At 58.9% G+C, this 27,964-nt stretch overlaps 1 protein-coding gene across 5 annotated transcripts in view; it reads right to left on the reverse strand.

Annotated features, from left to right (window-relative positions):
* Positions 1-27,964, reverse strand: part of ZC3H18 (zinc finger CCCH-type containing 18) — a 51,557-nt gene that overhangs the window by 11,703 nt on the left and 11,890 nt on the right. For 3 of the 5 annotated variants that reach the window (XM_047788873.1, XM_047788870.1, XM_047788869.1), the window contains 7 exons: positions 24,594-24,678; positions 23,814-23,882; positions 14,912-15,060; positions 14,530-14,622; positions 13,772-13,929; positions 10,854-10,971; positions 9,365-9,633 (listed from right to left, as the gene is read on the reverse strand). In XM_047788873.1, the coding sequence (XP_047644829.1) occupies positions 9,365-9,633; positions 10,854-10,971; positions 13,772-13,929; positions 14,530-14,622; positions 14,912-15,060; positions 23,814-23,882; positions 24,594-24,678 (941 nt within the window). The remainder of the gene's footprint in view (positions 1-9,364; positions 9,634-10,853; positions 10,972-13,771; positions 13,930-14,529; positions 14,623-14,911; positions 15,061-23,813; positions 23,883-24,593; positions 24,679-27,964) is intronic. The other 2 variants (XM_047788872.1, XM_047788871.1) reach the window with 1 other exon arrangement.

Below are 27,964 nucleotides of genomic sequence, written 5' to 3' on the forward strand. Positions count from 1 at the left end.
CCAATGCGGATGGACCTAGAAATTCCCACGCTAAGTAAAATCCATCAGACAGCGAGACACCAACGTCAAATGCTCTCTGACACGTGGAATCTAAAAAAAGGACACGATGAGGAGTTCCCATCGTGGCGCAGTGGTTAACGAATCTGAGTAGGAACCAGGAGGTTGCAGCTTCGATCCCTGGCCCTGCTCAGTGGGTTAGGGATCTGGCGCTGCCATGAGCTGCGGTGTGGGTCACAGACGCGGCTCGGACCCTGCGTTGCTGTGACTGTGGTGTAGGCCGGCGGCTGCAGCTCCAATTAGACCCTTAGCCTGGGAACCTCCATACGCCGCAGGAGTGGCCCTAGAAAAGGCAGAAAGACCCCCCCCAAAAGCACACAGTGAACTTCTTTGCACAGCAGATACTGACTCACAGACTTGGGGAAACTTACGGTTTCCAAAGGCATCACGGTGGGGGTGGGGGACGGGCTGGGGGTTTGGGGTGGAAACGCCGCAAAACTGGGTTGTGATGATTGCTGCACCACGATAAAGGTAGTAAAATTCACTGAGTAATAAAAAATAAATACAGGCAAAATCATTACTGTTAAAAAAAAAAAAAGCTGGTGGAAGAGATTTGGAATTTGTACGAACGCTCAGGAACAGCGAGGTGAGGACACCCTCCCGAAGGCTCCCAGCAGCCTCCGACCACAGGCGTGTCTCCCAGGCACCTGGCCCTTTGGTCAAGGCCACTGGAGAGGGACACCAGGAGCAAAGGCGAGGAGAAAGGGCCAGGAGCCCCTCACGATGTCGGGCAGAGGTCTGACGTGCGACGGGCACAGCGGCCACAGCAAGGGTGTCTGCAAGCCCAGCCCCGGCAGCTGCCCAGTTTGGGGCCAAAGAGAAGAAGAGAAAAAACAGGAAGGTTCTGCTCTAAGATGGGAGGGCTGGCATCCAGGAGGCGTGGGAAAGCAGCTGGCAGCAGGGGGGGCCCCTGACGGAGCACTCACACCTCCCAGCGCCCTCCCCTGGGGCCCAGGCCCCGCACCCGTGGGCCCGGGATGTAGTGGGGCCTCCTCCTCACACCCAGCCCGGTGCCTGTGCCCAGTCGGGGGCCCCGGGGACCCCACAGCCGGAGCGCTAACCCTCAGGTTCCGAACTCGAGTCAGCTCTCTCACAAGCGGGCACACCTGAGAATCACGTCACTGCCAAGAAGGCCTGGAGAGAAACCCCGTCCTGCCTCGCAGAGTTGGTGGGGTCACGGAGACATCTCAACGCTGACGGCCTGTCGCCCCAACACTTCCAAGTGCGCTGCCTTCTGTCCCGGGTCGCCCTGTACGCCCCAGCTCGTTCCCAGCGCGAGAGGCAGCCTCAACCAGCAGCAATGCTCCGACAGGCCTGGCCGCACGTCTCATTCCCAACTGCTGCTGGGTTTGTCTGCCTTTATCCAAACCCTATACTTAGGTGAGAGCAGAGGAGAGACCATGTGGCCTCTCATCTGTATCCAACAGTGGGGTAACTTCTGGAGAGTTCAGAGGATGAACAGTCAAGAGGTTAAAACAGGACAGCTGCTCCCAGAAAAGGCCCTGGGCACCTGGTGACGTTCTCAGGGCCCAGCAAGCAGGCCAAGACGAGACAGATGGGACAGGGAGAGAAAGAAGGACACGCTCGGGCTGCTGAGTCCCCAGGGAGGGTCCTTCTTGTTCTCACAAAGATCAGGGGCTGCTCTGAGGCTGTGCCTCTGGCTGGCGGGAGCGAGCATCAAGGGGGAGGAAACACCTGGAAGCAGGTAGTGGCGCCCATGGCTTGGCGACAGCACTGTCACCCACCTCACCCGGCTGCCAGCAGCTGGTCGGGTGCGACGGACACACTTGGGGTGAGCTAAGGTGGGCAGCACCAGCAGGAAGTCTAGATGGATGACAACTTGTGGGGTTCTGGCCGCTGAGACCATGAATTCTATGTAAGACGTCACATCTGGGGTGCAGGCAGTGGCGGTGGTGGCAGGTGAAGCGGGGGAGAGCGGGGCACTCAGGAAACAAGCCGCCAAAAGCAGAGGGGACCCAACATCTATTTCTGTTCTTTTTTGTCTTTTTTTAGGGCCGCACCCGCGTATGTGGCCTACACCACAGCTCACGGCAACGTCGGATCTGTAACCACTGAGCAAGGCCAGGGATCGAACCCGCGGCCTCATGGATGCTGGTTGGGTTCGTTAACCGCTGAGCCACGATGGGAACTCCCCAACATGCACTATTTTGGAAAAAAGACAGCAGAGGCCCTGGAGCAGCTGAAGCAGCCCTGAGTTGCCATCACATCCCCTGGGCAGGCCTCAGCCCAGACACGGCAGCCGACCGCAGGGGCCTCTCTGCCCCGAGGCCATCGAGAACTGTGGCTTCTGTCCTCTGCAGAAGGTCGCCACCCCCAGGTCAGCACGCACGAGCAGGGCAACTCCTGCAGCCCTTGATGTGACCGCCCGTGGGTCCGTGCACCCCCAGGCCCTTGAGCTGCGAGGAAGGTGGGGAGGGCTGCCCGTGGGGATGGGCTGGTCCCCTGGGGGGCGAGAAGCCCGCCTGTCAAGCCCAGGCTCCTCCAAGTGCCTAGGAGGCAGCTTTGCAGTCGAGGCAGGCTGGGCGGCTCCTCCAGGAAGGTCCCCGTTCCCGGTCGGACGTGGACGGAGATTCATCTGCCTGCGCGGAAGGAAGGACGGTCTGATCGCCGCCCCGGCAGCAGCCGCGAAGCCGAGGCGGCTTCACGGGAGGCGCCTCCCCTGCGACCCAGGGCGCTGCAGAGGATCCGCTCAGAGGGCCAGTCACAGGAGCGGGCGAAGCGTTCCAAAGGCAAACCTGGCCAAAGGAGGCAACCTTGAAACACAGACACCGCGGGTCGCCTGGAGGCCAGGAGAGCAGGTGACAGAGGTCCCTGGGCAGAGCTGGGGCCCAGCTGCGGGGCCCCCGCCTCTCCGGCCACCAGGTGGGCCTCGCGAGCTCTTGCTGGCTGCAGACGCTCTGCCGTCGGCACCGACGGCTGGACGTCCGGCACAGACTGCTCCTCACACAGCCTCTTGGGGCTCCCTCCAGACGAGCCTCGATTTCAGGTGAGGAAGGTTTTTCCCTCAAACTGCCGAAGACTCCCAACCTGCTAAAGGTGGGCTGCTGACGCTTTTACAAAAGGACGGTCAGGAGCTCCCGCCGTGGCGCAGTGGTTAACGACTCCCACTGGGAACCATGAGCACGCGGGTTCGATCCCTGGCCTTGTTCTGTGGGTTAAGGATCCGGCGTTGCCGTGAGCTGTGGTGTAGGCCGCAGACACGGCTCGGATCCCGCGTTGCTGTGGCTCTGGCGTAGGCTGGCGGCTATGGCTCCGATGAGACCCCTAGCCTGGGAACTTCCATGTGCCGCGGTGCGGCCCTAGGGGAAAAAAAAAAAAAAAAAAAAGAGCGGTCAGCCATAAACGGATGGGCACAGGGGACCGGCCACCTCCTGCCCAGCTGGCTGATCAATGGAGAGGCAGCAGAGGCTTGTGGGAAATTCTGCTCTGGTGAACCCCCACATCCGGGCTGGTGGCAGGGCTCCAGCCAGGGCCGCCAAGGTGGACTTCTAGACTGCGGGGACCAGGGAGCAGGGCTGGGGGCGGTGATTGCCCGGCTGGAGGCCCCCAGCAGCCAACCAGGAAACGCAAGTCAGAGGCCTGCGGGCAGCCCCGGGGGGGAAGCTGGCTCTCGGGCTGGGTCTGAGAGCAGGGAGAACTGGCCAGGCTCCTAGACCGGACCTGCTCCTCCGGCTGCCATCTGGCCCATCCCCTCCTCCGCTCAGGACCCGTGGCCGGAGATGCAGGGCTTGGAGGCTGTGTCACAGCCATCCGAGGCGGGAGGGCCAAGCCGGGCACCGCCTCTGCCTCTAGAGAGGCCAGGCAGCCCGGAAGGCCCCCTACGGACAGTCTCGGACCCCGACGGAGCCACAGCATCGCTCATTCGGCTTTTCCTGGGCGGCGAGCCACGGCCTCCCCATCAGCCACGTGGCCACGAGGCCACACCACCAAAGCCCCGAACAACCTCCTGTGTTCCACCTTCAGGACGGTATCCAAAAGGCTGCACGACACAGCCCGCCTCTTCTGACGTCGCTGGTTAGGTGTGCCAGACACCCTTTCAACGTACAACGGGGACGTGGGGACGTGAGCTCGCAGAAGCCGGGGCGGCTCTGTGGTCACAGTCAGAGAGAGCCAGCCCGTCCTCCAGCAGGCTCCCTGCAAGCACCCAGGTGCAGGGCGCCCCTGGGTGGGAGCCGTCCAGCTCCTGGCGACCAGCAGGACGCGCTCGCAGGGGCTGAGGGGCCTGGAGCCAGAGGCAAAGCACAGACGCGTGCGTGCTGACGCGACCTAGAGCCCACGGAGCTACACGCAGTGACACCCTAGCCCTCTTCCTCGGGCTCTGATTCCAGACATTTGGATTTGGGTGAAAAGAGCCCTTTTACGGATCTGGAAAGCAGAAGGCTTACTTGTGTCACAGGAAGGAAAGCATGAAGGCTGGTCCCAGATCCCAAACTCCCCACCAACAAGAGCCAAGGGTCCGTGAGACCCCCTGTGGTGGTCCCGGCCGCAATGCCCCCCAGGGGCTCCATTCTACAGGGTGGCAGATGAGCAGGCAACACGGGGTAGGGTGCCAAGAGCTGTGAGGCGGTCATGCAGGCGACAGGACAGGTGGGAGTGGGGTGGCTTCTGAGCAAAGGCCAGGATGGAGCTCGCGTGTCGGCCAGTACAGAGATGGAGCGGCTGGGGGGCGCGAAGAGAAGGGCACTGCGCTCGTGCCCCCAGCGATGCCCAGTGGGACACAGCCCAGGACTGGAGTCCACGCTGGAGACTGTGGCATCCGGTGAAAGAACTCCTTTCAAAAAGCGGCTTCAAAGGGACCAGCGCAGAAAGATCAAAATCAAGCTTTTCAAACACTCAAGCGAATGTGCAATTTCCAAGTAAAGAGCGACCGTGCTCACCTAAGAGGGTTCAGCAGGGCAGCCTTTTAAAGAAGTGATTCTCTCGGTGCATCTAAGACCAACGCACCCCGAATTTCCTTTAAGGACAGTGCTCTGCCCGGTGTCAGGAAAAAATACAGCCAATTCCGGGGGAGTCAGCAGACTGCACCCCAGAGGATGAAAGCCGCTCACACCGGCACGTACCGCCAGTTAGAAGGAAAGACCGACCACAGGCCTGACGGTTACTTCCAGAAACAGGACAGGCATCTGTCCAAACAAATGGACGGGAATGAGGACAAGAGACTGGTCTCAGCCACCCCAAACTCTGCTGGAACTAAGAAACGCGTGCAGCACAGCTGAGGGCACGGGATCAACACGGGAAGACCAGGCGCTTTTTTCACGCCAGAACTGCTGCTAATCGCCATACCTGTGTATGGCTGCAGCCCTACCACTGTTGTGGGAGGTAAGTGTTAGTAATACCATTTTCCTTCTTTTCCTTTTTGAGGGCCGCACAGGCGGCACATGGAGGTTCCCAGGCTCGGGGTTGAATCGGAGCTGTAGCTGCCGGCCTCCACTCCAGCCACAGCAACGCGGGATCCGAGCCACGTCTGGGACCTACACCGCAGCTCGTGGCAACACTGGATCCTTAACCCACTGAGTGAGGCCAGGGATTGAACCCTTGTCCTCATGGATACTAGTCGGGTTCATTACTGCTGAGCCATGATGGGAAATCCCTTGGATGTGGGTTTTTTTTTTTTTTTTTTTGATTTTTAGGGCCATATCCATGGCATATGGAGGTTCCCAGGCTAGGGGTCGAATCAGAGCCACAGCTGCCAGCCTACACCACAGCCACAGCCAGCAACACAGGATCCGAGTCGCATCTGCGACTCACACCACAGCTCACAGCAACGCTGGATCCTTAACCCACGGAGCAAGGCCAGGGACCGAACCCACATCCTCGTGGCTCCTAGTCAGAATCGTTTCCACTCCACCACGACAGGAACTCCCCTCAGATGTTTTAATAGCAAACTACAAACTATTTGAAAAAGAAACAAACAACCCTATTTATACTAAAAATAAATAAGATACTTATGAACAAATTTAACCAGTGGCAAAAGATCTGTATATTGAAAATCAAAAGGCAAGAGTTCCCACCGAGGCACAGTGGTGAATGAATCCGACTAGGAACCGTGAGGCTGTGGGTTCCATCCCAGCGTTGCCATGAGCCGTGGTGTAGGTCGCAGATGCAGCTCTGACTGACCCCTAGCCTGGGAACCTCATAACACTGTGGGTACGGCCCTTAACAAAAGAAAAGAAAAGAAGTAAAAAATAAGAAAAAACAGCATGGTATTGGGACAAAAAGAGATACACAGACCAATGAAAGGAATACAGAGCCCATAAACAGACCTCCACTAATCTGGCCAATTAATATTTGACATGAGGCTAAGAACACTCAGCGGGGAAACCGGACAGCCACACGCAGAGAAGGGAATCAGACACCTGTATTACACCACTTACAAAACGATCTTGAAATGGATAAAAACCCTTGACACGGCTCTTGGCAATGAAACCTAAAGCACAGGTAACAGAAGCAGCAATGAACAAGTGAGGCTGCATCACACCACACAGATTCCGCACAGCAAACGAACTGGCCAGCCACGTGGAGACGCAGCCCAGAGAAGGGAGAACATGTGTGCAAACCACCCATCTGACAACGGGTAACATTCAAAATACGTAAGGAGCTCAGACACCTCAACAGGGAAAGAAAAGCGAGTAATCCCATTAAAAAATAGGTAGGGGAGCTCCCGCCGTGGCGCAGCGGAAACGAACCCAACTGGGAACCATAAGGTTGCAGGTTCCATCCCTGGCCTCGCTCAGTGGGTTAAGGATCTGGCGTTGCCGTGAGCTGTGGTGTAGGTCGCAGACACGGCTTGGATCCTGCGTTGCTGTGGCTGTGGTGTAGGCCGGCAGCTGTAGCTCCGATGAGATCCCTAGCCTGGGAACCTCCATATGCCGTGGGGGGCAGCCCTAAAAAAGCAGAAAATTAAAATAAAAAGGGGCAGAAGACCTGAGTAGACAATTTCCCAAAGACATAAAGATGGCCAACAGCCAACAGGTACATGAAAAGATGCTCAGTATCATTCATCACCAAGAAAATGCACACCGAAACCACAACGAGGTATTAGTTTTATCAAAGAGATCAGAACCAACAGGCTTTAGTGGGAATGTCAAAGGGGGGAGTCTACGGAAACAGTACGGAGGTTCCTCAAGAGATTAGAAATAGGAATTTCCTATGGAATAGTGGGCTAAGGGTCCAGCACTGTCATTTCAGTGGCCTGAGTTCAACCCCTGGCCCAAGATCTTTGATAAGCTGCAGGCACAGCCAAAGAAAGAAAAAAAAAAAAAAAAGGCAACAGAGATAGTTAGCATACAACCCAGCAATCCCACTTCTTGGTATTTACAATGGAAACGAAATCACACTGGAAGGGACAGCCACACCCCACGGTCACAGCAGCAGTAGTCGTAGTAGCCAAGCAACCTAAGGGTCCACTGAGTGACGATGGATAAAGAGGTTGTCACCCCGGAGGAATATTACTCACCCATAAAAAGGAGGGAACCCTGCCATTTCCAGCACGTGGATGAACCTGGAAGGCATCACGCTCGTGAAATAAGCCAGACAGAAAAAGACTCTCTGGTCTCTCGGATCCCAATTATATGTGGAATCTAAAAGGCCAGACTCAGAAACAGACGGTGGGACGGTGGCTGCCAGGGGCTGGGGGTGGGGAGCTGCTGTCAAACAGCACAGATGCCCAGTGTCAGTTCTGGGCTCTAGGGCGGAGCACAGTGACTGCAGGGACAGCAGGGCAGGAAGAGCTGAAAATGCTCAGCGAGTAGACAGATCTCAAGTCCTATCAGCACACGCGCAAAAGGTAACACCCTGAGGTGATGCTGGGCTCACTCGCCTGATTGGGTAACTGTCTCTCGACACGTGTATCATCAGACCATCACATCACAGCCTTAAACTTCCACTGCACTACATGTCAACTGTATCTCAATACAGCTGGGGAAAAAGAAGAGGCCTTCCAGAAGAAGACGGAGAAGAAAGAGGAGGAGGCGGCGGAGGACGGCCCATCATCAACACGGCGGGACAACTACAGACCGGGAGAGGGGCGCCGCAAAGCAGGTGTCTGATGAGGGACGTGGCCCTGGAAAATTTAAAGAACTCTCATAACAACAAAATTAAAAACCGGGAGTTCCTGTCGTGGCGCAGTGGTTAACGAATCCGACTAGGAACCATGAGGTGGCGGGTTCGGTCCCTGCCCTTGCTCAGTGGGTTAACGATCCAGCGTTGCCGTGAGCTGTGGTGTAGGTCGCAGACGCGGCTCGGGTCCCACGTTGCTGTGGCTCTGGCGTAGGCCGGTGGCTACAGATTTGATTCGACCCCTAGCCTGGGAACCTCCATATGCCACAGAAGCGGCCCAAAGAAATAGCAAAAAAAAAAAAACAAACAAACCGGGCCAAGGACCTAGAGAGACATGACTCCCAGGAAGACATACAAGTGAGCAACAAGCACGCGAGAAGACGCCCAGCGTCCTGCGGGAGCCGCGAGGGGGCACCACGGCGCGGTTGGGCGCAGAGCCCCTGGGACGTCTGCGTCCCACAGATGGACGACAGGACGCGGTGGCGCGGAACAGGGGGACGTCCGAGCCGCCACGTCCTTCTGGTACGAATGGGGACAGGACAGCCGCTCTGGAAAAGCACAGCGGTTCCTCAAGAGGTTAAACATGGTTAGCACATGACCCAACAGTTCCGCTGCTCGATACACCCCGAAGAGAAACGGCCACCTCCCTCCGCCACAGAGACCGGCCGCGAGGGTCCACAGCCCCCAAAGCCAAAAGGAGGCAGTGCCAAGTCCATCGGTGGACAAGCGGACAGACAGACACCCCCACGAGGAAGAGCGTCCACTACACGGCGGAAAGAGCTGCTGCTGATGCCGCCAAGCCGACGGCCCTGGGGAGGCGTGTGCTCCGTGAAGGGAGCCGAGGACAAAAGCCCACCCATTACAGGGTCCCACTTAGACCAGGGACACCCAGGGTCTGCTGGGGGTGAGAGGTGCCAGGGGAAAAAGAGTGACTGCTACCAGGTGTGAGGTTTACCTGGGCCGGGGGGGGGGGGGGGGCAGACGTGTGTCCCCACCCTGTGACTACCCCACATGCCACTGAACCTGAGCCCTGGAAACAGGTGTACCGCGTGGCACCTGAGCGGCACCTCAGCAAAGCTGCAGGACACACAGCTTCATCCAGTCCCCTGATTTCCTAGGGAGGGCCGGTGCCCCAGCCTGGTCCTCAGAAGGACCCACGCTCCGCTCTTCTCGGGGCTGCTCGACCCCGGGGCGGGCCCCCATGTCACAAGCCCCAGGGCGGCCCTACCTTGGCGGCTGCGGGGAGCGGGCCTTGGGCTTCTCCTTCTCCTTGTCGCGGTCCTTGTCCCGCTCGCGGTCGCGGTGCTGCCGGTCCTTCTCGTCCCGCTTGGCGCGCTCCCGCTCCCACTCCTCCTTCCGCCGCTGCCGCTCCTTGTCCCGCTCGCGCTCCCGCTCGCGCTCGCGCTCCCGCTGCCGGCGCTCCCGCTCCCGGTCTCGCTCCCGCTCGCGCTCGCGCTCACGCTGTCTGTTCTCTCGCTCGCGTTCCCGCTCCCTCTCCTTCGGGGAAGAGCCAATCGTGCAACCGGCGTTGGCCTTGGCACACCGAGGAGGGCAAGAGGCTCCAGGGCGGGCGCGGGGTGGGGTCGGGAGCCACAGCACCACCGCAGGGTGTGGCCTTGATGCCAGAGGGGAGCTGGGGCGGGAGCCCTCGCGGCCCCCCCGGGGCCCCAGAGGAAGGAGATGGCTCAGGCTCTGCCCAGCCAGGGGGAGGTGGTGGCAAGGGACCCCAGCAGGTCCTGCGACCTTCAAGGCTGCCCTGACTGGTCTGAGGCGCCCGCAGCCGGGCCTCAGCAGAGTGTGCTCGGTTCCCCCTCCCATGGGCTCCTGGGGCAGTCACCTCCCTCCAGTCCTAAAAAACCACGGACTGTCACTTAACTCCATGCACAAAACCCGCAAGCCGGGCTCCTAACTGATCTCTTTCTGGTGGGAAGGTTTTTTTAATTTTTTATTTCTTGTCTTTTGTCTTTTCAGGGCCAGACCTGCAGCATACGGAAGTTCCCAGGCTAGGGGTCTAATCGGAGCTGCAGCTGCTGCCCACGCCACAGCCACAGCAAGGCGGGATCCAAGCTGCCTCTGCAACCTACACCACAGCTCACAGCAATGCTGGATCCTTAACCCACGGAGTGAGGCCTGGGATTGAACCCGAGTCCTCAAGGATGCTAGTCGGTCATTAACCCGAGCCACGATGGGAGCTCCTGGGGGGAGTTTTTTCCCATCACATACAAGGCTAAGGTCAGGAACCCAAAGGCCAAAGCACATACACTCGTAAGCCTTCCGCGCTCTCAGACAAGGACGCACAGGCACAGCGGGTGGGGGCCCAGACTATCAGCAGGAACTTGACCCCATGAAGGGTGATCCTGAGAGCACTCTGTTCGGGGGGGGGGGACGCGCCCTGGCAAATGGGCATCAATACCCCAGTCAGCAATGCCAGTGAAAACAGGGCCAGAGGGCGTTCCCGTCACGGCTCCGCAGCTGGCAAACCCCACGGGCATCCATGAGGACATGGGTTCGATCCCTGGCCTAGCTCTGTGGGTTAAGGATCCAGCGTTGCTGTGGCTGTGGTGGAGGCCGGCAGCTGCAGCTCCCATGTGACCCCTAGCCTGGGAACCTCCATATGCCGCGGGTGCGGCCCTAAAAAGCCAAAGAAAAGAAAAAGAAGGTCCCGTAAATAAAAAAGAGACGAGTCTGGCCGCAAGCTCCAGGCCAGGCCCCCATACCCGGTAGTTATGGTACGGCTCCGCCTCCGTGTACTGCACCCGGAAGTTCTCGTACTGCCCGCCGCGCCAGAGCCGCTCTATCTCGTAGTCGTAGTAAGGGTCTGCATAAGGCTCCAGTCTGCAAAAAAAGCCAAGTTCATCGCTTAGCAGTAATAATGCAAAAATCACACAGAACATTTGCAAAGAGATCCAGCTAGCACGTAGAAAATAACACGTCACGACGAAGTGGGATTTTTTCTGGACCTACAAGCCTGAGTCCATGTTAGAAAAGGAATATTGCACACAGATCACAGACCCACGGAGAAAGGCCACAGGAGTCCAGCTGGAGCTGATGAAGACGTTGTAACAGGAAGGCAACACCCCTTCCCAACGGAACAGGAAAAGGAGGCTTTCATAATATGGTAAGCTATCTGCGTGTACTTTCATTCACTCATTAGTTTGCTTTGCAGGGCGGCACTCCCGGCGTATGGAGGTGCCCAGGCTAGGGGTCACATGGGAGCTGCAGCTGCCGGCCTGCACCACGGCCACAGCAACGCGGGATCCGAGCCGTGTCTGCGACCTACACCACAGCTCACGGCAACACACCGGATCCTTAACGCACCGAGCGGGGCCAGCGACTGAACTCGCATCCTTGAGGATCCTAGCGGGTGGTTCCCGTCACGCCATGACGGGAACTCCTGTGTATCCTTTAAAATGAGAGCCAGCACCCTACCTACGGGGAACAGGGAGGCAGCCCCGCTGAGATGGAGGCAGCCCACATGCAGGAGGCACCGCCGGGCTCGGCCTGAGGGGGCCCGGGCTGCCCCTCAACCAGCAGAGTCAAGGACGCCCCACACGCAAGCCCGAGCCCGGATGGCAAGGCTGACCCAGCCGAGGAGAAGGGCCCGGTGAGGCCGACGGAGAGAAACGGACAGACGCAAACCGACGCCGTCGCAAACACAGATAGTGGCCAGTCAGGAGACAGGGCGGAGAGAACCTTGTTTGCAGGAGCAACAAGGAAGGAACAGAGGCGCTTTCACCAGAAACACGCGGCCCCCACTCGAGGACGGCTGCAGCCTCGGCAAAGACACGGAGGCGCGGGCAGTAAACGTGTCTGGATAGGCCGGCCGGCCGGGCAGCCCCGAGGCGTCGCCGCGCCCTCCGCCAGTCCGCAGCCTGGGGCCGTCCAGGAAGAGCGCTGCCCAGCCCCTCTGTGCAGCCAGAGCCCGGGTCCTCAGGGTCACCCGGACACCACGACGGGCAGCCCAGCCTCGCGGCACCAGCCCCGCAGCCCCGGGACAGACGTCGGCCTCCGAGGCCTCCCGGGCTGCCGGGGAGAGCACGGCCCGTGAGGCGACAGAGACTGAGGAATCAAACGGGAGCCTGGGAAGGGACCCCGCAGGGACGATGAAGGTGGCCTCCATCCAGGGGACGGGGCAGAGGGGAGAGGAGACGCCACCGGCCCCGCACACCAACCCAGAGGACCTGTGCGGGCCCTGGAGGTTCTTCCGGGGATTTCTTGGCTCCGGACCAAGTGGGTAAACTGGGGGAACAGAGGCACCCCAGCTTGCAGAGGCCTGAGGCCCTGGCCAGGCTGCGCTGCCATGGAGGTCGGCTCCGCCCCAGCACCTCCGGGGCCCTGGCAGAGACGAACCCGGGGCAGGCTCTGCCACACGACACAGCTCTTCCTCACTCTCAGCAGCTCCGGCCACAAGCCCCAGGAGCTCCGCAGGGGCTGCGGCGGGCGCACCGTCAAGGGGAAGGAAGCAGGCGGCAAGGACCAACCCTGGGGTCCAGAGCCTCCTCCGTCACTACTCGCAGGAACCACACAGCCAGGAGCCCGTTCTGTGCTTCTCAGAGCTTCTGTGACGCAGGTGCCAGGACGCTCAACACCCAAGGCAGGACAGTATCACCACCAGATAAAGGCGAGGCCTCGAGACTCAATCAAGTGCAGTGCCCGCGCCAAGTGGAAGGTGCAGTTCTGACTCGGAGCGCCTGTCTGCGCCTGGCTAGCTCCGCACACAACCCGAAAGCTCCGAGGCTCCAACTGTCACGCTGTTAAACCTCCGTCCCTTTTTTGCACCTGAGCTGTTCCTTTGCCACGACAGGTGTGGACCACAGGAGCGTCCTGCACGCAGAGACTGAGGACTGGACACGGGACAGAAAGGTCTTGAGACGGCCTGATGGATCATCTGAGGCCTGAGATGCAGGCATCGGACATGTGCCACTTTCTGAGCCTCTCACTGTCACATCAGCCAGAAATTAGCACTTGTGCTTTCGAGCAGCAAACCTAGGGCCACAGTGTCACCCTCAGACTGAGGAGAAGTCAGAAGGGTCCTGACTCTGTGTCCTCAAGGTGAGCACAAGGAGCAGGACCTCCTGGGGCAGGAGTGCTGGGAGGCGAGGGCTGCACCCGTCACATCACCCGGCTCCGCAAGATCTGACGCAAGCCTTTCAACTAAGCAAGCTTCTGCCATCTTTTAAAAAAGGCCAGCAGGAAAACGTCCACGAGAAACAAGACAGCACGTACAAGGAGGAGGGCGACACCTGCCACATTCCCCAGTTTTCCTGACAAATTCCACAGGCTCTCCTGGATCCTGGGGAACTGGGGGGGAGGCTGGGGAGGAGACGCTGGGCCCCAGGGCCTCGGGAAGAGCTGAAGAGTCCCAGAGCTCCTGGAACCCACTCGGGCACAAGCCTCTCCCCGTCAGGGCGCCCCGGCACACCGGCAAAACACGACCTTGCCAGAGGTGAGGCCGTGAGGAGCCAAGCGCGGAGTGTGCCACGACCCCAGGGCCGCACGCCCCATGGAGGAAGACGGGATGGGCACCGGCCCCCCATGCCTGGGGGCCTCCGCGCTTGCCCTCCAGCCCCAGCTCCTCGCAGCAGCGGGAGCTGCCCTCTCCAACACGGACGCCGGAGGCAGAACCATTTCTTACGCGGCATCTCTGACATCCCTCGTGATCCGATAATTCCAATCCCGGAAAACTTCATTTTCTTTGTCAAACTCCCGTTCATCTTCACCAATGGTCACTGTAAACCTTTTCTCTTCAAAATCAGGCTCCTGTTCTTTTCGAATGGTTGCTTTTTTTAAAACCTACCGTTGTGAGAAGAGAGAAGCCAACACTAGTTATTGTCAGGGAAACAAAGGGCATCCCGTCCCGACTGACCCCCAAAGGCCTGGCGGGGCAGAGTACGAGCGGGCACTCAGCGAAGATGGGAGGGCCCAGCGCCCAGGAGCTCGCCACGGCGGGGAGAGGTGACGGCCGGCAACTTCCCGGTCCTAGTCCCAGCACTGAGGCAGGGCACCGGGTGGGGCGCTGGGGGAGGGTGCTCCAGGCGGGGGAGAGAAGGGCAGAGGGGGCGCCGAGGGCGGGAAGGCTGTGCCCGGAGAGAAAGCAGGCCTGGTGCAAAGACATGAGCCTCGGCACCCGGGGCCAGGGTGCGGCCTAGAGAAGGGGCGGGAGGAGGGGCAGCCAGGGCTCCCGGGGCTCCAGGGAGATGGGACCCCCACCCCAGAGAGTGGCCAGGGCCGCTGCACAGGCTGTGGGAGCAGAGAAGGCGTGTCCCGGCCTCCCCGGCCTCCTGGGCCGGGTTAGGACCGAGCAGGCCTCCGAGAGCCAGAGATGCGAGCTCTGGGCCAGGCCCAGCACTCGTGTTCTCTCTCCTCCCAAGTGCTCTGCGGATCTCCTGTTACCTCCTTGGCGTGCCGGAGTCCTCGTTCCCAGGCACTCTCTGTGGGGGGCTCTGGAGGGGGTGGAGGCAAAATTTCATCAACTACTGGCCCACCCTATTAAAAAATGAAATGAGAAGGGAAACGTTAAATGAAGCAAGCAAGCCAATCTTTAAAATCGCTCCAGAAATGGGGCCAACCCACCCACGGCCACACTGCCTGCTCTCTCCTCCAAGCCCCTCCCGGCCGACGAGGCTGCCCCGAGCCCAGGAGGACCCCCCCGCCACCGCCGCCCCGAGGCGACCGGAGCTCTGCGCCCCGCACCTCAGAAATGCCTCCGACACAAGGCAATTCACCAAGAGAACTGAGGGGTGATCTGCGAGCAACTCAAGAGGCGTCCACGCACCCAGGGGTTGGCCGGCATCAGCGGGTGAGGTCCGAGAGGCGGGGCGCCGTTGGGCGGGAAAGGCTCGGCCTTGGGGATGAGGGAGTAGTTGCCCTTGTCGTTGACGCCCGGGTGTATAAACCTGCAGTTCATGCCCCAGGTGCAGTGCCCTGCGGAAACACAGGCGGGTCAGCGCGGCGGCGCCCCTCCCGCGGCGCCCTCCCTGCGAGGGGGAGCCCGACGGCGGACCGGCCCCTGCTCCACAGTCCCCGCGTCCGCAGCTGGGTCTCCCCCAAAACGGAGGGTCTGGGCGCTCCCCCAACGATGGGGCGGCCACCGCTCACGACACACAGGCCCCCGCACGCCCGCCGCCCTCCGCCGCCCGACGACGGCTCGCGCGGCGACAGCGGGCAGCGCGACGCAGCGGCCGCCAGCCAGCCAGCCGGCCTGCCCGCGCCCCCACGTCTCCCGCACCCGAAAACCCGTCAGGTTAGACAGACGCCAGACACCTCCGACGAACTGGGCGTCCAGCCCTTGACCACAAACACGAAAGGTCCACGTTTCGCGTTCGGCAGCAACGTGAGGCCGAGATCATTCGAGAAAACCGCTTAAGCTCTCGGCACATGAGGCGAGAAACCTGCTTTTTCAATTTGCTTGGGGCTCACTTCTTTAAAACTTAATTTTCTGCAGAGGGAGACACACCCAGGCTTCCCCAACAATCGCGGCAGACAAGACGCACGCGGCTCTGGACACGTCCCGGATGGGCCAGCACCCACTCACGCCCTAACCGCGCCCTCAGACACAGTCACGAGGCTGCACTCGACTGTTGCTGCCAACAAGCCGGCTTTTCGTCAGATGACGTAAACTGAGGAGAAACGATCACCTGGTGTTTAGAGAAAGGCTGACTCTCACCTAAACTCGCATTAAAACCAACGCAATGGGTTGCTTCACATTACACACAAAATAAAGCACGCTCAACATGCCAGAGTCCGCACAGCCTGCGGAGTTAAAGACACGAAAGCTCACTGCAGAAAACCTGCACGTACAAGAGTGTTAAGAACATACGCCGCAGCCCTCCTACAGGTTTTCAAATCTGAAGGATACGTGCAGAGGGCGGATAAATGAATGTGTGCTATTCTCTGTCCTTCTGTCTATAAAAATTTTCAGGGAGTTCCCGTCGTGGCGCAGTGGTTAACGAACCCGACTCGGAACCATGAGCTTGAGGGTTCGATCCCTGGCCTCGCTCAGTGGGTTAAGGACCCCGGCGTTGCCATGAGCTGTGGTGTAGGCTGCAGATGCCGCTCGGATCCCGTGTTGCTGTGGCTCTGGCGTAGGCCGGCGGCTACAGCTCCGATTCGACCCCTAGCCTGGGAACCTCCATGTGCCGCGGGTGTGGCCCTAAAAGGACAAGAAACAAAACAAAACAAAAAAATTGTATTGTCTATTTCCACTTTTTTTTTGGTTCCCCAGGCTAGGGGTCGAATCAGAGCTGTAGCTGCCGGCCTAGGCCACAGCCACAGTGACTCAGGCTCCCTAACCCACTGAGCAAGGCTGGGGAGAGAACCTGCGTCCTCAAGGATGCCAGTCAGATTCGTTTCCGCTGAGCCACGAAGGGAACTCGTCTTCTATTTCTAAATGAACCCTCAAACACAACACTGAGAGGACTGTGCTGTGATCGAGGAGCCGGGCTGACGAGGGCGTAAGGCTCCACAGGAACACAGATGGGAGCCTGACAGGACCAAGGGGAAGGACGAGGGGTGACGGGGACTGCAGCACCTGGGCTCCAAAGGCCCTGATTCTGAGCCGCTGCTCCTTAACTGGACGGCAGGGACAGCGGTAATGACCTTGTCCTTTCACTCTTCTTCAGGCAGGTGTGGACACACTGCTTTTTCTTTTCTTCTTTCTTTGGCCTCTCAACAGCACGTGGCGCTCCCGCACCAGGGATCAGATCTGAGCTGCAGCCTCAACCCAAGCCCAAACTGCGGCAACACCAGATCCTTAACCCACCGGGCCAGGCCGGGGACCAAACCTGCATCCCAGCGCTCCCAAGATGCCACCAGTCCCACTGCGCCACAGCGGGAGCTCCTGGACAAACTATTTAAAACAGGAACATTTCAGAACAAGGCCACCCAAAGGAATGCATGCCATCGGAGGTGCCCAAACACTCAGAGGTGCCGGGCGGCGCCCTCCGGCCCCGAGCAGGCATCCATTTACTGGAGACAAGGGGTCAAACCCCAAGCGCTTCCTCTCTGCTGATGGTATCACGCATCGTGTGTTGAGCCTTGCTTCTGTCACTGAACATATCTATGAAAAAGGAACCTGCACCCTCAAGAGCAACAAATCCCAGTGTCAGTGCAACAGACTCGAGACACAGGGGAAGCCTGCTCGAGTCCCTGAGCAGGTACCACGGAGCCGACAAAGACCTTGGCGAGGAACACGCACCTCCCACGCAGCAGCCGGAGGAGCCCACCGCACACACGTGCGAGGACAAATCGCCTGGCGTCTGCCGGCACGTGTGAGTGGGGGTGGGCGCGGTGCACTCAACGGGTTTTGAACTTGGGACCGCAGGTCTGGCCCGCCATCGGCACAGAACAGCATTTGACCCCACTCACAGCGCCTCCTACTCTGCAGCTGAAATGATTTTATAATATCCTCTTTCCACGCAAAATACCTGCTTTACACTAGATTTTTGGGCGGGGGTGGGGCTTTTTTTTTTAAGGCCGCACCCAAGGCATATGGAGGTTCCCAGGCTAGGGGTCTAATCGGAACTGCAGCTGCCGGCCTCCACCAGAGCCACAGCAACGTGGGATCTGAGCCGCATCTGTGACCTACACCACAGCTCACGGCAATGCCAGATCTTTAACCCACAGAGCAAGGCCAGGGATCGAACCTGAAACCTCGTGGTTCCTAGTCGGATTCATTTCTGCTGCGCCTCAAACAGGAACTCCCTACACTAGGTTTTTACACAAAGACTTTATTTCAAAGCAAGACACACTGATCTTATTTCAATATTCCTTGATCCCATTTCCTTTTAGTCTGAATAACTCAGAATAAGGAATAAATACAGAGACTGTAAAAAAAGAAAAAGTTTAAAGCGCTTCATGGTTTTTAAAAAGCACTTCCCAAAAGAAGGCAGAATAGGTAAAAACCTAGTAAGTAAATATTAAGGACCAACTTAATATCTACAAAGGCTTATTCTAACAGGCATAAGATCCAATGAATCATTGTAAACAAACTTTTAATGACAGAACACAAAGAATTCATGTGGTCTCCCATTTCACAGAGAATCGTGACAGAAACACACACACGGCTACGGTCCTCTCTGGCAGGACCCGAGGCATTTTCACTCCTTTAAGGAATACATGCATTACACTAGAGAGAAAATACTTTCTGGGCTGCTTCTCTGTTAAAGAACAGACCCGAAACCGGCTGTTCTTGTAACTTTTGATCTCAGGACCCCAAGGTCCCTTTTGAACAATTAAACACACACACACACACACACACACACACACAAACACACACACACACAGAGTGTATTTTTTGGTGGGGGGGCGCCTCTTCTGTGGCATATGGAAGTTCCCAGGCAAGGGGTCTAATCGGAGCTACAGCTGCCAGCCTACACCACAGCCACAGCACCACCAGATCCGAGCTGCATCTGGGACCTACACCACAGCTCACAGCAACGCCAGATCCTTAACCCACTGAGCGAGGCCAGGGATCAAACCTGCGTCCTCATGGATGCTAGTCAGATTCATTAGCCCCTGAGCCACTAGGGGAACTCCAACATAAATATTTTGTTACAGTAACTAGATGGACATACTTCTTTGGCTGTGCCCAAGGCAGGCAGAAGTTCCTGGGCCAGGGATTGAACCTGTGCCACACAGTGACAATGCCGGACCTTTAACCATTAGGCCACCGGGTTGATAAGGATCTGGCATCAACAGTGCTATGGCCTGATTTCAATCCCTGGCCTGGGAACTTCTGCCTGCCGTGAATGCAGCCAAAACAAAACAAAACAAGACAAGAGCAACAAAAAACCCAAAGGACAACACCTAGTGTGACATAAGCAGCCCTGTCCTCCCTTCCGCAAACCTCTTCAACCCTGAGGTCAGGGTGGCAGACAGCTGCTGCTCACGCCTGCTCCGCCCTCCCCCTGCCGTGGTTGGTCACTGGGGGAGGTCAGCCTGGGGGGCGACCACGGCACCTCTTCCGGGCGGCCGCAGGGGGCCTTGTCCCGGGGCGCTGCAGCCCTGTCACGGAGCTTCTCCCACTCTCGGGCGGAGGCCCACTGGTCCATCCTGACCCGGGAATGGCCTTCTACCCAGGTATGACCTAGGACATCCCGCAGCAGTCAACTGGAAACGTCACCAAACCCCGCAAAGCCGTCGAGCTCGCGGGTTTCGATTTTCATTCGGGGGCCTGAACTTTATCCCAGCACAGACACGGGCGGCCAGCCGCTCCCTGCACATGATCCCCGGGCCTCGGGGGCAGCAGAGGGGCCAGGGACAGCACGACACGGAGTGTCCCAACAGCGAGCAGACGCGTACCCAGCGGTCTCGTTGGGGGGAAGCAAAGAACCTAGAACTGGATGGTGGTGCCAAGCGCCCAACCTGGCAAATTAAAAATCCGTGCACGGCACCCTTACAACAGGCACATTTTCTGGTATGTAAATTATACCTTAAAAAACTTACTTTAAGACAGAGTTCTCGCTGTGGCGCACTGAGTTAAGAATTCGACCGCAGTGGCAGGTTGCTGTGGAGGCACAGATCTGCTCCCTGGCTTGGCACAGTGGGTTCAGGATGCGACACAGCCACAGCTGCGGGTGGACTCAATCCCTGGCCCTTGAACTTCCATATGCCGCAAGTGAAGCCACATTAAAACTACAGCAGTTGGGAGTTCCCGTCGTGGCGCAGTGGTTAACGAATCCGACTAGGAACCATGAGGTTGCGGGTTCGGTCCCTGCCCTTGCTCAGTGGGTTAACGATCCGGCGTTGCCGTGAGCTGTGGTGTAGGTTGCAGACGCGGCTCGGATCCCGCGTTGCTGTGGCTCTGGCGTAGGCCGGTGGCTACAGCTCCGATTCGACCCCTAGCCAGGGAACCTCCATATGCTACGGGAGCGGCCCAAGAGCAAAAAAAGACAAAAAACAAAAACAAAAACAAACCTACAGCAGCAACAACAACAACCCAGACCTGTGGCTCAGGAGTAAAGTTAAACCTGAGTCTTTCTCCTTTATCAGATGTCGCCACGTGAAATGGGTGTTATTACTGCATATGTGGTGGCAATACCAGCCGCCTGGCACAGTCTTGGTCTCATTAGAGCTCTGACCTCAGGGGGCCCCTGAGTCTCAAGGTCCCCAAGGGGTGCACAGAACACACCTAGAGACCTGCTGCTTTAAACACAAAAGAGGATGAAAAAGTTAAAAAATGGGCAATAGGGGAGTTCCTGCCGTGGCTCAGCAGAAACGAATCTGACTACTTCCCATGAGGACGCAGGTTCGGTCCCTGGACTTCATCAGTGGGTTAAGACCCAGCGTTGCCCTGAGCTGTGGTGTAGATCGCAGACACGACTCGGATCTGGCGTGGCTGTGGCTGTGGTCAGCGGCCACAGCTCCGATGTGACCCCTAGCCTGGGAATCTCTACGTGTTGTAGGTATGGCCCTAAACACACACACACACACACACACACACACACACAGAGACAATAAACATCCCTCCACGGAAGACACACAAACGGCGAATAAGAACAAGAAAAGATGCTCAACATCCTAATTCTGCAGCAACTACAAATTCAGAAAACAAATACTGCAGTTCCTGTCGTGGCTCAGTGGTTAACGAACCCAGTTAGCATCCATGAGGACGCAGTTTGACCCCTGACCTCGCTCAGGGGGTTAAGGATCCGGTGCTGCCATGAGCTGTGGTATCGGTCGCAGACTTGGCTGGGATCCGGCGTTGCTGTGGCTGTGGTGGAGGCCGGTGGCTACAGCTCCGATTCAACCCCTAGCCTGGGAACCTCCATACACCTTGGGAGCGGCCCTCAAAAGACAAAAAGAGAAAGAAAAAAAGAAAACAAATGTTGACAAAATATGGCAGGCACCATGGACAATGATAGGGCAGTTTCTCAAAACGTTAAAGACACAACTACCACAGGCTCCAGCAATCCACTTCTGGGTGTACATTTGAAAGATCTGAAAGCAGAGTCTTTTTTTTTTGGCATTTTAGGGCTGCGCCCATGACATACAGAAGTTTCCGGGCTAGGGGCTGAACCAGAGCTGCAGCTGCTGACCTACACCATGGCTACAGCAAGGCCAGATCCTTGACTCACTGAGTGAGGCCAGGGATCAAACCTGCATCCCCATGGATACTAGTCGGGTTCTTGACCTGCTGAGCCACGACGGGAACTCCTAGGAGCAGCCCTGAAGGATACCTGCATGCCCACGTTTGCAGCCACATCACCCACAGGAGTGTACAGGTGGAAGCAAGCCAGCGTCCATCAGCAGCTGAGGGATACGCAACACGGGGTCCATGCCCGGGGGGATGTCCCCCAGCCTTAGAAGAGGGGGACTCTGACACCTGCCACAACGTGGGTAACCCCGGAGGACACTGGGCTGAGGGAGATGCACAAGTCACAAATGACCAACACTGGAAGACTGCACTTGACAGGCACCTTGAGCAGGCAAACTCCTACAGAGAAAGCAGAAGGGCAGGTGCCAAGGGCTGGCGAGTGTTTCACGGAGGCAGTTTCAGTTTCACAAGATAAAAGGAGCTCTGGAGACGGACGGCAGTGGCTGCCACAACAGGAATCAACTCAGTGCCAACCAAGTGTACGCTTGAAAATGGCTCAGGCAGTGCATTTTATATCGTCAACCTTACCATAGTTTCAAAAAAGAAAAAAGAGGAAAGAGAGAACACGAGCAGGAGGAGCGGACACAGGGGGCCTGGCTCAGAGACTGGGGTGCCACTGACAGCTGGGAAAAGCAGCACCCAAAGCAGGACAGAGTTGAAAGAAAACGCAGTCTACGCCCCTGTGCACAGAAGTGCACGTCTCGACTCAACCTGAATAAGCAAGAGGGAAAAATATACCATAAGCAAAGCACTGGCGCTTTAAACGGTTTCAATTTGCATTCCTAGGTCCATTTTACTGTCAGTTCTCAAGAACAGCCCTGTCATTTGCGCTATTAAACTGCAGTTAAAACTGCAGATCACAACTCACGACAGAAACACAGCTAACAAACGTTAAAAAAAAAAGTTTCAAATGAAGATATAATCCACACTCCCTAAAACACCCCCATTTAAAGCGCACAATTCAACGGGTTTTAGTACGTTCTCGGAGCTGTGCGGCCAACACGGCTACGTCCTTCCAGGACATTCCATCACCCTAAAGGGAAACCCGCCCCCAGCCCGGACAATGACTCTCTGTCCCCACGGCTCTGCCCACTCTGGCCGGGTCACCCGAGTGGGCCGGGAACCGTGAGGCCCTGGGTCTGGCTCTTCCGCCCACACGCGTGGTCCTCGAGGCGGCCCCGCGAGGGAGGGGCAGGGCCCCCCTGGGGGAGCGGCCACCTTCTGCCAGCCAGAGCCGAGGGGCACGTGGGCGGGCTCCGCCTGCACGAGCCCCAGACGGGCCCCGCGGGGAGTCACCGGGTCGGAGCGCGGCTCCATCCGCCGCGTCCTCGGAGGCTGCGCCGATTCATGTTCCCACCGCAGGCGTGGGGCTCCGTTTCTCCTCATCCTCACCAAACACAAGCAACCTCACCTCATCTGCACGGAGGCTCCTGCCACTGGAGACCACGCGACGGAGACGCATGCACGGCCAACGACCACCACGCTTGTGAACTGCAGGCAAGCCACACACTGACCTCCAGACCCGTTCTCACAAGCAGGAGAAGCGGGGGTGTGTGCCAGCCGGTCACCTCCCCCGAACCCGACCGCGCCAGTCTCCGGGAGAGACAGCACAGGGCGGACAGGCGGATGGATACGGAAAAGCAGCCTCCTGAAACCCGTCACGGGACGTCCCCACGAAGCCGCACCGTCGGCTGCTACCGCTCGCTTTGGGCTCTTCTGCCGCCAGAGGCCTGACCCACGGGTTCACTCCCCGAAGCCCCAGGCAGGCGCTCAGCGCTACCCGGAGGCACCTCCCGCCCCGGACGCGGGCCGTGGCCGGGCACGAGCTGCCGTGCACGAGAAGGCACCCTGCCCCCGCGCCTCCAGGCGCTCCCGAGGCTGCTGCTCTGCGCTCCAGTAACTTCACTTCCCTGTGGGTGCTTCTGGGGCCAAATTCTAGAAACGGCTTCGGTGGAGGACCCCAAGCACCTGGACCTGGGCCTCGTGGCCTGGACGCTGCATGCCGCTGCCTCCTGCCCCTGCTGCCACGGGGCCCCTGGCTGGCCCGGGACCGCGCTAACTGGAAACGACTGCGCAAGCACGCGTGCACGCCCGCCCGCGGGCGGTCGCCACTGCCGTGCTCCAGAGGCTGCACAGACGGGGGCATGTTGTTACAGAAAAGAAGTCTTCGGCTCGGGTTTAAGTTTCCTGAGACACCGACGCTTCAAAGACCAAAGCCTTGGAAGAGGTGCACACGGGTACCTTCCAAAACGCCCCCGCCCTGCCCTGCATCCTGAGGGCGGCCGCAGTGCACACGCCTACACTGGGGAGCCCCGCCGCCCGTGTTCCGCTCCGCGGACAGGAGGCACAACAGCACTGCCGCGAGGACCCACCAAGCTCGGCTCCTGTGCGCCTCATCCTCGGTCACCTCTGTGCTAGGGACAGGCTCGTTCAAGGGCCACTTGTAGGACGGGGCTCAGCCATCCCCACCACCGCCCCCACCCCTGCCTTCTGAGCCGCGTTCTGGATGCAGGAGAAAGAAGTCTGGCCTCTGGGGCGGGACTGCGAGGTCCTAGAGAGAGCGACACGGGGTACTCTGTACCTTTAACCTGGCCTCTGAATGGTATGGAATTTGGTATTGGTGGAGGAGGAGTGGACAGTGGTGGCACATCTGGAAAAGAAGTACAGGAAGCGCTTGTGAACGTTGGGCTGGAAGGTGGGCCCGTCAGGGAGCAAGTCAGCTGGGGTCGGGGCACAACCCAGGGCGGGAGAGCCGCCTTCCTCCTGTGCCAGGAACGTGCGAGTTCCGGAGCAGCCCTGGCACGCGGAGCGCTCCTCTCTGCTGCCATGGCTCCCTGGGCTCTGGTGCCCACTGCTCACCGGCCTCGTCACACAGCCACCTGTCACAGCTACTGGACTCGCTCCGGCCACTGCGGCAGGGAGGGGCCTTGCTGCTTTCAGAGGCTCTTTAGATGTCCACGCCAAGTGGGAGACACACTCCTGAGACACCGTGCAGCAAAGTGGGACTTTTCCTTCCAGAGGTGGGAGAGTGTCAACACTGGCCTCGGGGGCATTCGGCCTCGTAAAAAGGGTCACTCAGAGCAATGGCTGACACTGTCTACAGTAAGGACGCGGGTCTGCGCCAGGCTGCTGGGCCGGAGCCCCAGTGCGCCGTGAGCAGGCTGGCTCCCCTCCGAGGGGCTCACGAAAGTGACCCACACAAGGCACCGCTGCCACCACCACCACAGACGGTCACCGCCTGGCCCCCAGAACAGCTGTGCACAGGCTCCCGGGCACGCGACAAGGCTGGACCGCACCGCATCCCAGGAGGAAAGGCTAAGGCCACACGCGGCCGCGCGAAGGCCCTCAGGTGGACAGTTACCTTTCATGAAGAACCGGCACGTGGGACGAGGCCTCACCTTCCTGTCACTGGGGTCCTTCACTTCGCCCTCCTCCAGGTCGTCGTCCTGAAACAGAGGACAAGGTGACTCACAGGGGGAGGAGAGCGCAGCTTCCAGCGGGCGCGGCTTTCACGAACCAGGAAGGGGCTCTTCATGCGCCCGGGCTCAGGTACGTCTTCCAGGCCTTAGACTCCTCGTCCACACAGCAGGGAGTCTCCCAGGGCCCCTGTTACAGGACGGGGCAGCACACGCACAACACCGCGGCGAACACTGCGAGGAGGAGTCCCAGGCCCAAGCGGGGCTCCTATTTCTCTTACTGAGCAATTCTGGGCGGGAAGTGGCTACACGTGAGGTTTGCAACGTCTTGTACATTGAAACCAACCGTCTAGGACAAGATGGTTTGCATTCTTTAAAGCAGACGCTACGTTCCTCTGACGGAACAGTCTGGGGCAGGCAGGAGGGAGGTCAGGTGACTAGGCCTCCAGTGCATCCACCTTTAGCTCAGACCCAGGTCCGTGTCTTCGCGTCCTTGGTTCAGCGTCCCGATCTTGGCTTCGGAATAACGCAGGAGGCTTTCAAGTCCCCAGCCTGGGGGGGTCTCTCCTCCAGAGATTCCAAGAGCAGCCCTGACCTGGACCCCTGCTCTGCGCCCTCCTGTCCCCATGGCCCCAGGGCCACCTGTGCCCCTGAGCTGAGACCCCACGCTGGGACCACCCCCAGTCCAAGCAGGTAGCCAGCGCCCTGCCGACCCCTCTGTCAATGCGTCCAGGACGGAGCTCCTCGCCACCCTGGGTCGCAGCCTGTCCCAGCGCCCAAGTGCAGTCAATGCAGTGGTCACAGCGGGGAGAGGGCTAGGTGTCCCCGGAGCCCTCTCCCCATCTCCTGCCACACCGCCCAGCCCCCTGGCCTGAGGATCACCTCCTGACCAGCGGCCCGCATGCGCTCCTCAGTCCCCTGACCTTCTCGAGCCCACCTGACGTGTTCTTGCCCACCTACCCCCCACCTGCCCTCCACCTAGCACCTACCCCGCGCCCGCCGGCACGGGACTCATCCCCCTCCAGACCACAGCTGCAGTCCCCGTCAGGACCCCGCCGCCCCAGATGCCAAGGCTGCCTGCTCACCACGTGTCACTGCTCTAACACGGTGCTGGGCTGGCAGCAAATACTAAGTATTTGCTGAACGCAGAAATACTTAAGTCAAACCCTGAATATACGGTGACTGTATAATTTTAAAGCTTAAATATCTGTATAATTTCTGCCTTAAAAATTCAGTTATTTGAAGGCATTTTAGGAGTTCCCACTGTGGCACAGAGGAAACAGATGCTACTAGTATTCATGAGGATTTGGATTTGATCCCTGGCCTTGCTCGGTGGATTAAGGATCCGGTGCTGCCGTGAGCTGTGGTGCAGGTCGCAGACACGGCTCAGATCCCGCATTGCTCTGGCTGTGGTGTAGGCTGGCAGCTGCAGATCCTATCCAACCCCTAGCCTGCGAACTTCCATGTGCCATGGGTGCGGCCCGAAAAAGCAAAACAAAGAAACAAAAAAGGGAGTTCCCGTCGTGGCGCAGTGGTTAACGAATCCGACTAGGAACCATGAGGTTGCGGGTTCGGTCCCTGCCCTTGCTCAGTGGGTTAACAATCCGGCGTTGCCGTGAGCTGTGGTGTAGGTTGCAGACGCGGCTCGGATCCCGCGTTGCTGTGGCTCTGGCGTAGGCCGGTGGCTACAGCTCCGATTCAACCCCTAGCCTGGGAACCTCCATATGCCGCTGGAGCGGCCCAAGAAATAGCAACAACAACAACAACAAAAAAAGACAAAAAAGGCATTTTATAAAAAAAAAGCTAACAAAAAAGGCATTTTATAACAAAAAGGACAGACGCCTGAGTTATGCCCCTTAAGAGAGCCAGCAGAATGATTTTTTTGCGAGGTTAACGTATTCCGTTTTTTTAAAGGGTCCCACGAACTTATCTGCGTCATAAGTGAAAGTCTGTGCCCCGTGAACAGTAGCTGCCCACGTCCCCGGCCCCAGAGCAGCTCAGGCTGGAGGAGAACGGGCCCGTCTGGTGCTCCGGGACGGCAGCGCCCTCCCTCCCGGCCCCTGCCCTGCGCTCCTCCTCCTCTCTCTGCCTTCCGCGCGCGGCAGCGGTCACTGGGCTAAACCCCAACGAGCAGAGAAGTGAGACGCTCACGTCTAAGCTGAGAGCAGACTGTTTGCGTTAGAAAAACAGAACTCTCTGGAAAGGTGAGAACTCTCCCAACCTTCCCACTCCGTGTGGAAATCAATGCACAGGAGCTGAAGTGCCGCCCGCGAGCAGCTGCTCCTCAGAGGTCAGGACTCGTGGGCCACTGGACAGGGTCGGAGGAGGATTTCCGGCGACGGGCAAAGAGGAGCCAGCTGCCCGCCTAGGGCAGGGAGCGTCACCCGAGCCTCGAGGGAGCGCCCCGGGCTGCTCCACCCACCGCCAGGCACACAGAACCATCCGAGGTGGCTCAGCAGCGCCAAGCCCTCAAAGGTCAACCAACCGTTTGTTTAGCGCGACGGCCTGTCAAGCAAGGGACAGATGGGGGTTCTCAGAGCCGACAGAGTGACGCAACGAGTACAGCTCAAGCAGCGGCCTGTGCCCGAAGCCAGCCCCCCGCGCCCGGCTGCGTGAGCGTGGGTGGGAACCCGACGCGGCTCCCGGTCGTGTGAGCTGCAGCCGAGCCGCGGACGGCAGCCGGCAAGGACAGGCCCTGGCGGCCCAGGCAGGAGCAACTAGTGGGTCGCGGTGCAAAGGCTAAAACGGCACCGAGAACTAACTCGGGGGAGGGCGCCAGGCCCTCCGCGGTTTCCAGAGCTAGGAAGGACCGCGGTCCGCGGGCGGCGTCCTGGGGAAAGCGCGCAAGGGCCCATCAGGCCCGTCAAGTGATGCAGAGGCCCGGGCGCAGGTCCTGCTGGGCTGACTGTGGACACAGCTCTCCACCCCGAGCCTCGGGTTACGCCGCCTGCACGCAGAGCTCACGCCCGGGGTCCCTCGGAAAAGCCCGCAGAGGCCACGTGTCACAACAGGAAGCGGCAGCCCAGACGGTTCTTACTCGCTCCTTTGTGCAGGCTGTTATTTTCCTTAAAAGACAAAACTCAAAGCCTGTGTGCTACTTCAGTGACAAAGAAATCACTGCCAACACAGCAGCCCCAGGAGCAAGTACATATAAGGAAACGGCACGGGGAGCTGCCACGTGGGGAGGCGGACATGGGCACCAGAGCAGGTGCCGAGGTGCCACCCAGGCCACCTAGTCTCCTCGAACCCCAGATTCTACACCTGTCGGAGGTGACAGTACCGGCCTACAATCTGCCACCGTAACCTGGGGGCAGAT

This window comes from Phacochoerus africanus, chromosome 8 (genome assembly GCF_016906955.1).
Source record: "Phacochoerus africanus isolate WHEZ1 chromosome 8, ROS_Pafr_v1, whole genome shotgun sequence".
NCBI lineage: Eukaryota > Metazoa > Chordata > Mammalia > Artiodactyla > Suidae > Phacochoerus > Phacochoerus africanus.